At 41.2% G+C, this 18,233-nt stretch overlaps 1 protein-coding gene across 10 annotated transcripts in view; it reads left to right on the top strand.

Annotated features, from left to right (window-relative positions):
• The first annotated feature begins 637 nt into the window (after positions 1–637).
• Positions 638–18,233, top strand: part of LOC139392731 (ATPase plasma membrane Ca2+ transporting 1a) — a 56,975-nt gene continuing 39,379 nt past the window's right edge. For 4 of the 10 annotated variants that reach the window (XM_071140941.1, XM_071140938.1, XM_071140932.1 and 1 more), the window contains exons 1-2: positions 638–1,035; positions 15,109–15,534. In XM_071140941.1, coding sequence (XP_070997042.1) covers positions 15,348–15,534 — 187 coding nt within the window. In that variant the 5' untranslated portion in view covers positions 638–1,035; positions 15,109–15,347. Of the gene's footprint in view, positions 1,122–15,108; positions 15,535–18,233 lie in introns of all 10 variants that reach the window. The other 6 variants (XM_071140940.1, XM_071140934.1, XM_071140937.1 and 3 more) reach the window with 3 other exon arrangements.

Genomic DNA, 18,233 nt, shown 5'->3' on the forward strand with positions numbered 1-18,233 from the left:
GAGGCTCACACACACAGCTCTCTTGCACCTCTCATGGCATCTCCTGTGTGCCTCTGGAAATGTGACATCAACCCGTTTACAACCTGATATCACACCCTCATTCCAGGAACAACCCCGCTATCTGAAGTTAACAACTATCAATGGATTGAATCAGAGGTAATGTAGAGCTTCATTGTTAAACTCAGATTAATGACACTTAAGCCTGGGGAGCCAGGGTGGGAAAATGTAATATGCTGAAGTTCAGTGCAAGATGTTATGTACTCTGTACTTTGAAATGTTAGCCTTATGTTTAATATGAGTTAGTCCTGCAGTGTTGGAAGAGAACAAGGTGCCACTATTTCAGAACAGCTTTTGGTGTACAATGCAATGCATGCTTTGTGTGTGTGTTGGTAGGCTATTCAGATAGGCAGTACTTGTGATTCAGACTTGAATGCTATATATATACATATATATATATATATGTTTACTGCAATATAATAGACAGATTCTATAGCCCATTTCAAACGACTGTATCGCTCCTTCACCCTTATGTGCTGAAGAATCAAACACTAAAGCATTGAATACATAGAAAAATCGCGACGTCATGGAAAGAATGACGTCAGGTTTGATGAGCCGCCGGGAAGTTGGGCGGAGCTACACAACCGACGGGGCCAGGGAGATGCACACACAAATAAACAGATGTCAGTGCTCATTTAATGATGGTTAAATCATACGATGTAAGAACTGATTTTTGCACGCATCAGATTCTTATAAAGTAAGACCGGGCAAAGAGTGGGTGCAAGAGGATCTCCATCCGTGAACGGAATTGATGACGTAACCGTTTCCACGGGCGACTGATATGTTGGTTAAGCCAATGGGGATCTACATTGGAGTTATTGCCCATCCCCCTGACGTGAATCACATGTCCCTTGCGATGTTGTGACAGTGTAGTGGGCGGGATTTTTACTACAGATCGGGAAAGAGGGGCAGTCTGTAGTGAGATACTGAGGAGAGGGAAAGAGAGGAAGGTCTCAGAGGTAATATTCGGAAAACGGAGTAAGTACTTCGTTTGGTTTTTTTTTTGCACACAAATATATATTTCCATAAGTAACAACATGGACACAAGCCAAGCTTTGATTCTGGTAAGCAATAGCGAACCGGTTTGGTTTTATCTCCTTACTACAGTATTAGCTTAACGGTAAACGTTAGCTAGCTCATTGCAGCTGCTCGTGAGTTCATGTCTAGCTTGCAAGCTAGCTTCTATTTGGGTAAGAAGATGGAACAACTGACATTGAGCTTCTTGTTCTTTACACCACAATTTGCTTCGGACATTAACCTACCTAACGTTTTCCAGAACAGGATCTTATTGACAAGTTAATGGAATGTATTGTAACGTGCGAAAATACAACTCGCGGGTGACTGTGGTTGAAAAGTTGTGTAGCTAAATAACGTTAGCGGTGTAACGTTATTTTGAAATGGGTTCGACACTAGCTTTGTAGGAGCTCGTGGACAGGAGGTGGAGGTTGACGCCTAACCTCTACTGTACTAAGGAGTGAAGAAGAAGCAAAAGTCGTGGTGAAAACGACTTGAAATAACCAAGTGCCTGAAATAGCTTGTTGAATTATTTGCGTGAGTAGCTAGCTATGTGAACGTTATCTGAGTCCAGCCATGCTGGTCGACTCGGACTCCAATTTAATTAATTCAGAATCTTAATTGCTGGGTTATTTTTATTCCGCCTGAACTTGTTATTAACGTGACGTTAGTTTGCATGTGTCAAGTCAACTATTAGCCGTGTGCTCATAATGAGTCCTGTAACAGTTAGGTTAGCGTAACTTTGGTTAGCTTTCTTGCCGCAAAAGGACTACGTCCGTTGCTTTATTTACATTTTATACATAAGTTACAATTTCTCAATTGAAAATGAACCTTGGTTGCCTTACATTTTGCTTTGTTGGCAATTTTGCCGGTTAGCTACCTAACGTTAAGCCTTGACGGCGATGGGTACTCCACTTGAAATTATTCCATGGTGTTATTCCACTGCACTCGTCGGTTCTGCACAGTTGGTTAGCCAGTGGTTGACTTGTGACATAGCTAGCTAGGTAACAGTCCTGACTGATAGCTAACGTTATCCAGTTAAATGAAGGATATACTGTAGCTAGCTAGGTGAAGCGTTAGTGCACTAGCTGCTAACATTGGCCAACCTACCTTTAACGTTACATGTTTTGCAACGGTAGCTACGCCGCAACACATCGTTAACTACTAGCACTTCTGTCTGAACTCCGTCTTTGAAACCTGTCATACATATCAGCTTGGTGATATGCACTCTGGATGCCAGCTGAGATGCCGAAATTTCAACCTAGTACAGCTAACGTTAACAAGTTACATTACCGCCGGTATATCTATTTAGTTGTAGCAGTGTCCATAGCGGATCCATCTAACTAGCTACGACAGATCCATTATCCTGTCATGCTTTCTTTTCGCTCAGTGTGCCACCATTAGCTACCAACCTCGAGCGTGATTATTTGTTCACGTTATGACAAGGCAACGTAACCAATCATTTGACCTTGACTACAGAAAGTCCAAAGGCAATTTTCTACATCTTTTTCTATTGCAGAGCTTATGTACTGGTCCCAGTGTGATAGGCGACGAGCTATCACGTTTTGATGTCTAACAGAAGGGATCAGTCCTTATCCTATTAAATGGCACCCGGCGTGCTGCACTTTGCCAGCAATGCATTCTAGTCTCTGCTGAATGCTGAGCTTCGAATCAACGCTGCTGGTTGACCATCTGGATTACGATCACTTATCGTTTGAGAATCTGTGTCATCAAATTGCAAACATTGGGGATTCCATTGATCTGTGCAACGCTTGTATTGAAGTCTAGTAATGTGCATTAATATGCATCCACAATACACATGCTATAATATTTGAATAATTTACAATGCTGTAGTCATGTAAGAGAGGTATGGTGATCATTGGACAAGTTGTATAAAATAACTTTTTTAACCCATATCAGTGTGGGATATGATTTTAAGATTTTTGGTGTCAGGGTGTTCTGATATGTGAAATATCGTTGTTATCAAATTTTATTTGTCACATACACATGGTTAGCATATGTTAATGTGAGTGTAGCGAAATGCTTGTGCTTCTAGTTCCGACAATGCAGTTAATAACCAACGAGTAATCTAACCTAACAATTTCACAACAGCTACTTTATACACCCAAGTGTAAAGGGATGAAGAATATGTACATAAAGATATATGAATGAGTGATGGTACAGAATGGCATAGGCAAGATGTAGTAGATGGTATCGAGTGCAGTATATACATATGAGAGGAGTAATGTAGGGTATGTAAACATTATATTAAGTGGCATTGTTTAAAGTGGCTAGTGATACATGTATTACATAAAGATGGCAAGATGCAGTAGGTGGTATAGAGTACAGTATATACATATGAGAGGAGTAATGTAGGGTATGTAAACATTATATTAAGTGGCATTGTTTTAAAGTAGCTAGTGATACATTTTTTACATGTGGGGCGGCAGGGTAGCCTAGTGGTTAGAGCGTTGGACTAGTAACCGAAAGGTTGCAAGTTCGAATCCCCGAGCTGACAAGGTACAAATCTGTCGTTCTGTTCCTAGGCCGTCATTGAAAATAAGAATTTGTTCTTAACTGACTTGCCTAGTAAAATAAAGGTAAAATTAAAATTAAATGTGGCAGCAGCCACTCAATGTTAGTGGTGGCTGTTTAACAGTCTGATGGTCTTGAGATAGAAGCTGTTTTTCAGTCTCTCAGTCCTCTGCTGACTGCTGTCAATTTGATCAAGATTTCGTTGCATTCTGAATACGGCATATGGCATTCAATAGGAGTGTGATTTCTATATTCTAGACATTTGCCTTTTATAGATCCACACATTTTGGCCATAAAAAACAACAACCTTTGACTGTGTCTGAGGCTGTAGTTTTAACCAAAACTGTATATCACTCACCATAAGCAGTGCAGCAGAGTAAAACTGAGCATACAGTAATAAAAACCTTCTCACTTGCATGGTATTGGTCAGCTGTGGTCCCTGTTCAATTATTAAAACAGATGTATGTTCTGTGAATTGCATAGGATTTCTATGCCAATGATTCATGAGGAGTTTCACGATCGGCTGACTTAGTACTGAATAGGATTTTAAGTTTGTCTCTGGTGTCTCTGGTCTTATGTTGTTTTGGAAAGTAGGCCTTTGAGTGGTTGTGGTTCAGTCAGAGGTTTTAACCTAATTAAATTGGTAGGCCGATACTACCTCAGTACAATAGCTATAGGATTACATTTCTTGGTAAATATAGGAACACATTTCTTGGTAAATTAGGATTATTGAGCAGCAGTAGACTTTAGTTAATATTGATGGCATTTAGAATAGACAGGTGTCAAAGTATAACACGTGTAATATGCTTGTTTATCAGCGAATAGGTACTATTAGGATTAGGTAGGTACTATGATGTAACATAATTATCCTGTTAAACAAAGTTTCGGACAACGTGCTGTCTATTCCAGGTAATGATTTGGCCTTGTCGACACTGCATCCCAGACTCATCGTGGACATGGACCCTGGCTACCTGCTGGCTACCTGCTAAACTGTATTTCCCCCTCATGTTGAACAAGGTCTATAATTGTCAGGAAATCTAACATTCTGCATCAAATCTAAGAAATGGCTACTATAATCCTCCTTTTGTCTTACTATTGTAAGACCTACTATAGAAACTTACTTACGGAGACTCCTACTGCCAAAAGGCACAATTGGTTATGTAAAAGGCAATGGAGCTGTTGTCACATTCATCTGAGGTGACATTCAACCCCATGTAGGCTATCATAGACAGCTCAATATAGTCTGCTGTACTATTAAGTAGGCCTACATTGTATAATGCTGCTTTTTACTCACGCTGGTGCGATGCGTATCTCCTCAATATTGTAAGGGCAAGGATATTCCACACTGCTGTTTAAAGGCAAGTCGAGTCTGACTCATGCTGGCTCAATTAGGCTCAAGTCTAAACAGACACACAAGCTCATATTTCCTTCTCTATCGGCATTCTCAGGTGTTCTCTTTTTAATCAAATGGCATAGAGCGATATTAAAGATAAAGAGTTTTCTTAATTTAGGGTTTTACTATTTTTTACATTGTAGAATAATAGTTTTGATGTCTTCACTATGAAATAACACATGGAATCATGTAGTAACCAACAGCAACCAGCACTCCATTACTCTCCTTGGTCAAATAGCCCTTACACAGCCTGGAGGTGTGTTGGGTCATTGTCCTGTTGGGAAAAAAATGATTGTCCCACTAAGCGCAAACCAGATGGAATGGCGTATTGCTGCAGAATGCAGTGGTAGCCATGCTGGTTTTGTGTGCTTTGAATTAGGTATGACGATATACATTGTGTGACGATAGAAAAACGTCTATCGTTTCATATTATCAATTGGACACGTGTGGAAGGAAATTTGCAACACATGAGTGAATGTGGCACGGAGACCGTACCTAAAAGAGGGGATACTTTGGTCATTGTCATGGTTTGGGTATGAAAGGTTTGACACAAACTAGAAAACCGCCCCCTGCAAAATATGTCGCAGGCCGGTCCCGACAACAGGCTCAAACACCACTAGCATATCTTAGCACCTACACAAAAATCATGTGAAACAGTATGGAGAGAGTCTACGGATGAGACCCCAAAAAGTACAGTCGGGTGCTCAAAACAAACCCCTGACTCAGACGTTGCAAGAGGCCTTTGCCCGTGGCACAGCATATGGCAAAGAATCACAAAGATGGAGGTAACAGCTGCCGTTACAACTTACATCTGCAAAGACATGGCCCCAATTTACACGTTCGAGAAACAGGCGTTTCGTGAGAGTGCAAACACTCAACCCAAGGTATCAAATGCAAATATTTTATTTGTTGAGTATAATTCAAAATGTAATAAAAAATAGGTGGTCATTTTATATACACTATTTATTCATTGATTTTACAGAAAATGTGCTATATTGTGATGTGTCATTATCAGGATATGAAATGACCTATATCTGGATATAAGATGGGCCATATCGCCCAGCCCTACTTTTGAATTCTAAATAAATCACTGACAGTGTTACCAGCAAAGGGCCATCACACCACCACCTCCTATGCTTCACAGTGGGAACCACTCGTGCAGAGATCATCCGTTCACCTACTCTGCGTCTCACAAAGACATTTACAATTTCCGTCAGTGTTTCTTGCCCCAAGCAAGTGTCGTCTTCTTATTGGTGTTTTTTAGTAGTGGTTTCTTGCAGCAATCTGACCAGTGCCTTAGACCGCTCACGAGTGGTGCAGCGGTCTAAGGCATTGCATCTCAGTACAAGAGGCATCAGTCCCTGCAGTCCCTGGTTCGAATCCAGGCTGTATCACATCCGGCTGTGATTGGGAGTTCCACAGGTCGGCCCACAATTTGCCCAGCATCGTCTGGGTTTTATTTTTTTAACCTTTAACCAAGTCAATTAAGAACAAATTCTTATTTTCAATTGACGGCCTAGGAACAGTGGGTTAACTGCCTGTTCAGGGGCAGAACGACAGATTTTGTACCTTGTCAGCTCGGGGGTTTGAACTTGCAACCTTCCGGTTACTAGTCCAACGCTCTAACCACTAGGCTACCCTGCCATTGTAAATAAGAATTTGTTCTTAACTGATTTGCCTAGTTAAATAAAGGTTCAATTTAACAAAAATAATAATACAATTAAATGAAGGCCTAATTCACACAGTCTCCTCTGAAAAGTTGAAGTTTTTCTTGAACTCTATGAAACACTTATTTGGGCTGTAATTTCTGAGGCTGGTAACTCTAATGAACTTATCCTCTTCAGCATAGGTAACTGGGTCTTTTCCTGTGGCGGTCCTCACTAGAGCCTGTTTCATCATAGCGCTTGAAGGTTTTTGCGACTGCACTGTCAAAGTTCTTGAAATTTTCCGTATTGACTGACCTTCATGTCATAAAGTAATGATGGACTGTCGTTTCCCTTTGCTTATTTGAGCTGTTCTTGACATATGGACATGGTCTTTTACCAAATAATCTTCTGTATACAACCCCTACCTTGTCACAACGCAACTGATTGGCTCAAATGCATTAAGAAGAAAATAAATTCCACAATTGAACTTTTAACAAGGCACACCTGTTAATTGAAATGCATTCCAGGTGACTACCTCATGAAGCTGGTTGAAAGGTTGCAAGAGTGTGCAAAACTGTCAGTCTGCATATAAGAAAACGGTCCTGTTGGATAGCCTAGAGAGACACATGCATACAATCTTATTTTGTTTGAAATTAGCCTTGTAAATGCATTTTTAATCTGTAGGCTACAATCTCAATTGACCACCCAGCATATTTGTTTAAACCCAATCAAGGAGCACAACATTTTACCTAAATAGGAGGAAACCCCATGGCGAATTATAAATAGTGGGGGCAGCTGGTCACACAATGGTAGTAAATGTCAGGGCAGCATGACCTTAGTCTAGGGCTGGGCGATATGGCAAAATATCATATGTTTTTTCCCCTCACATTTTTTACGGTATTTAATGTTTTAGAATTATACAAGTTCTGAATTTGCTTTATGAGTGGTGCGTGACCCTATGGTGGAAACAAACTTTCTAAGATAATTCAATAGCTCTTTCTCATTCTGATTATTTTATACAGTTCAATTCAACTAAAATATTTTTGTTGCATTTCTTGCACCCATTTGAGATAATTTCTACACTGCCATGTAGGGCTGCACGACATGGGCAAAACATTTAGGCCTTATTTTTAACCATATGTTGCGATTTCACTTGCTATTTAGAGTAAAACATTATATTTATATAATTCTATATATATATAATTCTATAGTTAGAATCTAATAGTGTTTAGTATGAAAATGCCAGGTAGGAGTTATTTAAATAGGGTTGGAACCATGTGTTGATAAGTGTTTCCTAGGGGACCCTGTATTCTTTGGCTAAATTAAATGATTTCTCTTAGCTACTTCGCGTAGCTAACATATTCATGCTTCACGTATACCTCTTTGATTTAGAAGATACTGTTGCACAAGCTACATGAGGGTTTAGGTCTACACCATCACTTGTATTATCAGGCTGTAAAGTTTGTTACGTTTGCTTTGACCCAGTACATTTATTAGCTAGCCAGCTAACATGATTTAGGCCCAACTTGCTAAGTGTAATTCTAGGTTGCTAGTGTCTCTGGTCAAGCAACAACAAATGCGCTCCTTGAGTGACGGGGTGGTGCTATGTCTGTGTGGAAAGTGCTGCCGGAGAGAGATGACTCAAGTAGCGGAGTAAACTATCAAAATGGACATTACACACGGCATATCACATTTAACAAATCAAACATTCAAATCCCATTTATAGAACGTAAAGTAAAAACCCAAACTGGCATCAATACCAGGATATCGTAAAATATGTTATACCCCCTACCTCAGGCCGTAGAGCTGCCCAGCAGAGTCCGTTAAAAAAAGGAGCGCAAAGGCTCTCAACTTCAAAGATGGCTTGCTCTTGAAAATGAAGAACAGACAAGTTAAATTAAACCATAGCCTCAATAAATCTACCTCTATCCCCTTTAAAAACCCAGAAGAGGCTCAATTTATTCCATTTGCTTATACAGAAGGGAAAGTGGAGACGCAAAGGACGATTTTTAAATGTCCCCCAAGAGACCATCACAAATCTCGATTAAATGAGCAGAAGAGCACTGGGAAGAGGAAGCGTGTCGTAGAGTTGACGCCGGGCAGGGACACCTCTGCATGGTGTTGTGAATTGGCAGGCTGGTCATGTAGAACACAGAGTAGAGAAGTGCCCAGTCTCTGGTGTGAAGTGGCACGCTGATAGCACTGAGCCATGCTGCATGACATGAGTAAGGCTGGGTGCCTGCCTCTGCTTTGTACCCTCCACATTTACACGCCCTGACCCACTTCAGCAGGGGCCAGAGTGGGGAATGGGGACAGGAAGGGGTAGTCTGTAGGATGCTAAAAATACCCCCATCTGCACCAGCAAGACCATAGCAGAGGGATCCCTGGAATGGCTGTCCTTGACTCACAACGAGTAAGTTGGCATGTAGAGGGGTTCAAAGTGCCAACCATGACCAAGAGGGTTTCCTTAGTTTGGGGAGAATTGCTTGAAAGTCCATCAACAGATAACATTTGCACCGTTTGGCCATAGAGGTCTGTTACATCTCATTTTCTGCTCCCTGGAAAGGAATAACTGCTGAGCTTTTTTATGACAAACATCTTCGTATACGGTTCTAAGTGAAACCCCAATAGATTTATTTGGTCTTCTCTTACTTAGTAAGGGTTTTGCTGTTGTTGTGCACAAAGGGTTAACCTCGCTCCTATCGTTGTTCAACCATACCATGCCAGCTGTTAGCTCGGTGATCCAATCACAATGATTTTCCACTGTTGTGACATGTGATCTGTTCCGCAACCTGAAACTGTCACCGCTCAGCAAATGTTGGCACTTCCTTCATCTTGGTGGTGCAGGCGCTTGCAGGGGGACAGGCTCAGAGCATGAGATGTGAGGACAAGGGAAATGGAGTCTGGCCGCCTCCATTACTTTGGGGTTGAACATGTGTGTTCGCTGGGTGCTGAGGGCAACTCAAATATGCCAACCATTTTTAGAAGACCATTTAGGGGGGGGAACACATTGAGAGAGTCACACACCGCAATAGGCAAGTTAACATGGTAAGTCATCTGGGCCACAGTTGTAATTCACTTGAATTTGTCTAATTCACTTGAATTTGTGGAAAGATGCCGTTCCTGTCAGGCAGAATGCAAGTTGCCAGAGTTTCAATAAGGAACTGCAACCCTTCTTGTCTAAATGGGCCACACTAAAATTAGAACACAAATTATACTTAGGCAACGGTAAAAAGTTTCACTTTGTGTTTTCGCACAACTATAAAAAACACTACCACGTGAAATATTTTGGTGGAAACCTCTGTGTACGTTTCAACCTCACCCCAAACTTGTGGCCAGCAAAAGGGGTATTTCCCTCTCAAATGAGATTTTATGTCACCTCAGAATTGCAACCAGCCCTGCAATTATGTTGTGTAAAGAATAATAAATCCTGTCCTTTTTCCATGGCAGATGGCTCCAAATAGAATTGACACGTGACCAAATAGTTTCTCAAAAACAAGTCTGAAAGTAGTGGGTTCGTTGGGTTGCTCTCATTTGTCCAGTTACTGAAATGATATTTTTCACTTGTGTGAATGTACCACATTCGTGCCCTCAGTAAAGCACTGTTTTCTGGGCATCTTAGAATGTGCAGGGATTTGTCCTGATGCAGTTATGAGTATTATGTTCCCCATCTGAAAAAGGGAAGTGTGCTCACTACTTTTTCTCTCATTCAGTTCATTGTTACACCCAGACACTAATGTAGACCGTGAATAAAACCGACTTCCCAGCTGGTGACCTCTTTGAGAGAGGGAGTAGGAAGTGCTTCCCCCGCTTGCCCTACAGTGTTAAATTCCTCTAGAGCAGTGATTCTAAAATCTCTCCTTTGGGACCCCCAGCCGTTCCATGTATTTGATCTATTCCAGAGCGAGCACACCTGATTCCAACTTGACTAGGTGAATCAGGTGTGCTAATTCAGGGCTATAACACATTTTTGAAAAGTAATTTTATTTTGCAGAGTAGAAGTTTTGAGAACCACTGCCCTAGGGGATTCACTGTCCTATTTTAACCTTGAGACAATATAGGTTGGGTCATTTTCATCATTGCCCATTTGAATGGTCTTTCCATACAAGCTGCCTTTTACATGTCATCTTTCCTGACGTTTTTTGACTTCCTTATTCCGGTGCATCCCTCTCCCTGCTTCGAACATGGCACCTTTCCTTGTGGTGATTCTAAGAAATTAATCAAAGTGGAATCGTCCTTAAAACAGGCTGACGACTGCTGTGCTTTATTCTTCACTTTGGTCAGCAGAGCAGAGACTGGATCTCCCAGATGATGCCAGAGATTGTCTAATTAGATTAAAAAGGAGCTTTTTTCTGAGATGATCATTCAGTGAGCGCCAGCCCCATCTCCCAATGAATCGCCACTAGCCAAAGTGGGGACACTGAATGTCAAATGGTTTTTAATTGCACAACTGAAATAAGTGTAGCAGGGACATTTTGATGATGGACTCTGGAAATGGAAGGGGTTTTTCCTATATAGCTACTTCACATTAAGCACCAAACACTATGTGGGAGGAAGCTGGACGTTTCATGAGTTAGAATTCTTGCAGTAATTCCAGTTAGGCTAAGTGAAATGCTCTTCTTTTGACTTGTATACCAGTTGAATGGACTATAGAACTCTACATGTGCAATGGTACATAAATGATCATACATTAACTACAATACATTTTTGTTTGGCTCTGCTTTTACTATAGTGACCACCTACATCTGTTTGCCTGTGCTTCTCGTCGGGTTTATAGTAGAGGTCGACCGATTATGATTTTTCAACGACGATACCGATATCAATTATTGGAGGACCAAAAAAAGCTTATACCGATAAATCGGCCGATTTTTGATTTAAATATTTGTTTACATTTTTTCTTTGTAATAATGACAAGTACAACAATACTGAATGAACACTTATTTTAACTTAATATAATACATCAATAAAATCAATTTACCCTCAAATAAATAATGAAACCTGTTCAATTTGGTTTAAATAATGCAAAAACAAAGTGTTGGAGAAGAAAGTAAAAGTGCAATATGTGCCATGTAAAAAAAGCTAACGTTTAAGTTCCTTGCTCAGAACATGAGAACATATGAAAGCTGGTGGTTCCTTTTAACATGAGTCTTCAATATTCCCAGGTAAGAAGTTTTAGGTTGTAGGAATTATAGGACTATTTCTCTCTACACCATTTGTATTTCATATACCTTTGACTATGGGATGTTCTTATAGGCACTTTAGTATTGCCAGTGTAACAGCATAGCTTCCGTCCCTCTCCTCGCCCCTACCTGGGTTCGAACCAGGAACACATCGACAACAGCCACCCTCGAAGCATCGTTACCCATCGCTCCACAAAAGCTGCGGCCCTTGCAGAGCAAGGGGAACAACTACCCCAAGTCTCAGAGCGAATGACATCACCGATTGAAACGCTATTAGTGTGCACCCTGCTAACTAGCTAGCCATTTCACATCGGTTACACCAGCCTAATCTCGGGAGTTGATAGGCTTGAAGTCATAAACAGCTCAATGCTTGAAGCATTGCTAAGAGCTGCTGGCAAAACGCATGAAAGTGCTGTTTGAATGAATGCTAATGAGCCTGCTGCTGCCTACCACCGCTCAGTCAGACTGCTCTATCAAATCATAGACTTAATTATAACATAACACACAGAAATACGAGCCTTTGGTCATTAATATGGTCGAATCCGGAAACTATAATTTCGAAAACGAAACGTTTATTCTTTCAGTGAAATACGGAACCATTCCGTATTTTATCTAACGGGTGGCATTCATAAGTCTAAATATTCCTGTTACATTGAAGGTTGTGCAGTGTTATGTCATAATTAAGTAAAATTCTGGCAAATTAGTTCGCAACGAGCCAGGCGGCCCAAACTGCTGCATATACCCTGACTCTGTGGCAAGAGAAGTGACACAATTACCCTAGTTAAAATAAATTGTTAGCAGACAATATTAACTAAATATGCAGGTTTAAAAATATATACTTGTGTATTGATTTTAAGGCATTGATGTTTATGGTTAGGTACACGTTGGAGCAACGATAGTCCTTTTTCGCGAATGCGCACCACATCGATTATATGCAACGCAGGACACGCTAGATAAACTAGTAATATCATCAACCATGTGTAGTTAACTAGTGATTATGATTGTTTTTTTATAAGATAAGTTCAATGCTAGCTATCAACTTACCTTGGCTTCTTACTGCATTCGCATAACAGGCAGGCTCCTCGTGGAGTGCAATGTAAGGCAGGTGGTTAGAGCGTTGGACTAGTAAACCGTAAGGTTGCAAGATTGAATCCCCGAGCTGACAAGGTAAAAATCTGTCATTCTGCCCCTGAACAAGGCAGTTAACCCACCGTTCCTAGGCCGTCATTGAAAATAAGAATGTGTTAACTGACTTGCCTAGTTAAATAAAGGTGTAAACCCCCCCCCCCCCCACTTTTTTTTTTAATTGGCCAAATCGGTGTCCAAAAACACCAATTTCCTATTGTTATGAAAACTTGAAATCGGCGCTAATTAATCGGTCGACCTCTAGTTTGTAGTATAGAGAGAAATATGCAGGAAGTAGGGATTTTAACTGGTAATCTGGCCCCTGAAAATACATTTGATCGGTCATGCTTATCGGTCTATAGGTTAATTTGCATAATTGTGTGGAATTAAATTAGCACGTGTGTATTTTTGTTAGTCATCATGCATCTTATTTATCAAACGTGTACAGCATAGTTTGAGCCTAGTTTGAGGAGCGGAGTATCTTACAACCTGTCAGAGAGCGCCAGAGTAGCTCCTCACTGGAGTGAAATGTGCTTTTGTAAGCCCAGTCAACAAAGCGCAACAAATAAATATTCTACATGCAATCGCGTGTTTAAACTTTGATCAATTTCAACTCGTAATTAAAGTACGTCTCCCATTTGCCATTTGAGTGCATAGGCTATCATCAACGGTAGGCAGGCTATCAGTGCGTCACCCACCACTTTGCAATGTGAACTTGAGGCAGTAATTATCTGAAAGTTAACATTTGACTTCAAATAATGAGGCATGTCTTACCTTGCTTCAAAGTAGCCTTGCGAAAATCCATCCATAGAAACGTGGAGGCAATTAGTTTATAAAGACTTCCTGATGCCATTAACCAGCATTTCTCTCCTGTTCTGTTGGTTTTCATATCGACTTTCTTTCATTGTCCGGAAGCCGAAGGCACAATCGTAAAAGCAACTCATCCTTGTCGTTGATATATATTGTCCCCTTCTTTCTAAGTTTCTGATATGTTGATCTCTGTCACATATGGAACGACTCTCGCATTAGGCGTGCTGTTTAGAACGCTGCTTTCCAGCTAATTGCATTTTGGCAAATGTTTTAAAATGACTTATTAGCTGCTACATTACAGGAGTTGCATGTTCAAATAAAGGCTATAGCATTTTGACTAACACAATAGGCTTGCTATTGTTACATGTTTCCATTAATCTCTTAATGAAAAATGTCCGGTCCTTGTATGTATACATAGTATCAGAGAGGAAGAGGCTAAGTGAGAGGTTCAGCTCTCGCCAGAATCTTATCAAAACAAGCCCAATGCATTTCTGTCGCCTGCCTTCCAGCCTTGGGACGACTGCCTTTTTGTTAGGGCGCTGAAATAAGCTTCTCGTCATTATATAAAGATCTCTGATAGTATTTTCTGTCACATTTTACTATTTGTGAAAAATGTAACCGTTTGTTAACCAGTTAATGAGGGTCAGTTAGTCGGCAGCCAAATTGATACCTAACAGTAAGGCAATTACTGAATAGCGGATGTGCATAAAGATGGTGGCCCTCATACACTTACCACAAATCACTTGTTTTGCTAAGTTTGCACTATTGTACATTGCTCAATAGTGCAAAGTCAGTCTTTTTTTGTCCGTTTTTTTAATGGATATTAGCAGAGTAGACATAATCCAAATTGTTGCTTCAAGTTGCTGGTCATTTAAAAAAATTTAAAGGGGATTTGTTCTGATTTATTAGCACTTTAACTACGGCGGGCGATATGGTTCAAACTTAGTGGATAGTGCTAAAACGATGTCATATCTGAATTCTTCCGCCTTTATGCACATTTGTCATAGGGCTCAAGGAAAATACTAATGTTGAATAACATGTCAGCCCTGTCTGTCCATTAGTTTAAATGGCTGACTGCTTCCCACGGCAGTGTGCCTCAAATAAGCATAACATTTTCTCTTCAAAAGGATAGCATTTTAAGTTGCGTCTTTGCCAGTGACCTGTGGTTCCTGCAGTCTATTTTCAGTGGTGCTGTGAAGTGAACGACTACAAGCGTCTTTACCTGATAGTTTGGATTATATCATCAGTGTGTTGCCTTGTGACTTTTTCATAAGTGCTAGTATATTATTGAAATTAAACATGCCATTTGAATTCTGAATGACCAAATGTACGTTTTCTCTTCTTTCAGATCCTCGAATGCTGTCTTCTCTCTGAGTCTGTGTGTGTGAACCTCGGTCAACATGAAACATGCTTTTGATCTGTCCAAGTCCTTCTACCTGGAGTCTCCTCATTTCACCACCATCATCCTCTGAAGGACTTGTAGCTGTTTATGGGAACTACTGCTGGGCTCGCTCGCTGAGGATTTTAGCTCTCCCTTTGGGACGCCATTTTTCACCGTAGCCGACGGTGCGCACGCAGAAGGACATTATGGCAAACAACTCCTACAGCGGAGTGAAGAACTCCACGGCCAACCACCATGGGGACTTTGGCTGCTCGCTAAAGGACCTGCGGTCGCTCATGGAACTGCGGGGGGCAGAGGCAATAGGCAAAATCGGGGAAAGTTATGGGGACGTTCAAGGACTCTGCACCCGATTGAAAACGTCACCTGTAGACGGTAGATACCGCCTCATTCTATTTCTCAACCAATACACCTTCATCACTCTTCATTTGGATTAGATCTGTTTTTCTTGAATGCTAGTTGTGAATGCTAGTTGTGAATGCTAGTGATACGTGTGGTTATGAAAGTGTTTCATGGCAAAAATGGATTGCTTAGCAAGCATGTCATTGGGCCATGTCATTCACAGCACCTTGACATCACTTCCTTGGAAAGCTGGTGTCCTAGTAGACAGGTGGCCGGGGGAACGGTGGCACTGACCCGGTCCAGGCCTTGAGCTATTCCTGGGTTTGTGTATCTCTTTCTCTCTCTTTTTTCACCTCTGGTGTGTGGAGGGAGGCTTCAGACAGACCAGCTGTCTGTCTGGGCACAGTACCAGACTCTGCAGGTCAATGTTCCACATGTGGGGACAGGACAGGATGGTGTGCGCGGCTAGTAACTGGTTTAACGTTGTGGTGTGGGCAAGACATGAGCTCATCTCCGGAACTGGTCTGCTGGCCTGTTCCGTTCTGCTCTGCCTTTCTCCAGCAGCATGGCATGCCTTTATCCCCCTTTCGCCATGCCCTGGAGACGAGGGTTGAAAACGTATTACCAGAGTCTGTCCGAGAGAGTTCCTTCCTGCTGTAGCCAGGGCTCAGGTCTTTCAGGGCTCTCCCCAGCAATGTCTCGCTCCCTGTAGCAGCTAATCTAGAAAAATGCCACTGCTTTTTAAAGTGTGTGTGTATATTAGTCCCTACCACCAATGCAATATTTATCCTATTTTTAAAAGGCGCGTAAGCAGCACCACTGTTCCGTTCCTCAGGGACGTTCCATGTTGTCTGCTTTATATCCTGTTTGTGTGTGTGTAGGCGCTGATCCTCTCTGTTCACTCAGCAGATCTGGCCATGCCAAGTGTGTGGAAAAAGTGCAGAGTCACTTTACATCAGGGACTTGCCTGTGTAGAACCTCTCCTGCATACATTGGTTTACTGCTCTCTCTCCAGTCTCCACATAGAAGTTGTTGTGCCTAATCGCTAGCATGACCTGGAGTGAACTCTTGGGGGAGGAGATTTTCTGTTTGATCCAAGATTAAAATGGCACTGCATATCCACCACAGTCAGTGCCCTGCACTGTTTCAGTACTCCTAGTGAATGGCCTGTACCACATCTGTTTGTAGGTTCTACAAACCCCTGTGCCACATTCATTTGTTGGTTTGAACTTCAGATGTGGCACAGGGGTTTGTCGGTTTGAACATCAGATAGGTTTGTATAATAGTATATACAATATTTCAATGATTTGGACAATGGTTGCCCCATTTCATCCATTAAAAAAAAAAAAAAATCATAGCTGACATTCTTTTTAAAAGGAAAAGCCTCACTCGCTCACTATTAAAAACTCATTGTTTTATTCAAGTTAAAATATTACACCTTCCCAGCAGTGCAGTATTCAATATCAAAATAGTTCAACTAAAAAATAAATGTGAGATATAAGAAAGTAAGAAAAAACAAGAGAATGTGATCTATATACAGCGTCGGTGCCAGTAGCAAATTTACAATGATCATCGTCTAAACTGAACTGAACTGTCAACCGGTTGAAATGCCAAACAGAAAGGCTGCTCATACTTGAGGCTTGAATGATCCCACATGTCCTAGATCAGTCTGTTATGGTACGTGTCCTCTCCTGCCCTTTATTCAGTGAGTATTGAAACAAGACCATTAACAGCCAGAAGTATATAGGCCTAGTCATAGCTGGATTCTGTTCTGCCAGCTCCATGCCAAAGTGCCAGAGTAAGGCTCCAACTGGGGTTTTAATGTACATGTGTCAATTGCAAGGATTTGTTGAGCACTTTGTATTTGGGAATTTTTGGTGAATTGTAAGATTTGTAGAACTTGTAATGACAAAGCAGGGGATCTGTACAGGGCCGGCCATGCCTTGTATGATATTGTGGTTGGTCGATTTATTTTGTCTTGATCTACGGTACCAGTCAAAAGTTTGGACACACCTACACATTGAAGATTTTTTTAAAATGTAAACATTTTCTTTTTGTGTCACTTTGAACTAAGCAGTCAGATCCACATTACAAGTATTTTGTAGATCTTGGTCTTTCTGAAAACTGTATACTTTTGGTATCCAGCTCTCTATTTTCTACATTGTAGAATAATAGTGTAGACATCAGCACTATGAAATAACACATATGGAATCATGTAGTAACCAAACCAGTAGGTGTCAAGTTTTGACTGGTACTGCATGCTAGCTAGAGACAATTTTAGTGTAAGTAGTCATGACAGTTGGTGTTTTATTAAGGATAAGCGAGGGTCAGATCAGGTAGGGTTATCTGTCCATTTGAGTTAGGCCTTGTGCATGTTCAGAAACTTGTTGTAGTAGTGCCCTTCCCTGTGTCATGTAAAAATGTTCCCAATTCTCCTTTTCACTTTCTGATTGCTCTGACTGTTCTACTCGATTGTGACGTCATTTTGTAAAATTTCTCACATCCTGAAAATTGTCACAGTTCAATAATTGCATGCACGTCTGCTTATGTGGATGGCTGAGCTCGTGCGGCTGTCTCTTCCACCCCCTCGGCCTTAATTAGCTAGCTACGGGTTTATTTAGCTATACAAACAAGCTACAACTGCACACCTCTGACAACCAAGCCATCTCAATCAGCTTGACCACAAATTATGCTAGCTAGCTAATTGAGGGTGTGGAGAGACATCCGCACAA

Source organism: Oncorhynchus clarkii, chromosome 33, assembly GCF_045791955.1.
Source record: "Oncorhynchus clarkii lewisi isolate Uvic-CL-2024 chromosome 33, UVic_Ocla_1.0, whole genome shotgun sequence".
Taxonomy (NCBI): domain Eukaryota; kingdom Metazoa; phylum Chordata; class Actinopteri; order Salmoniformes; family Salmonidae; genus Oncorhynchus; species Oncorhynchus clarkii.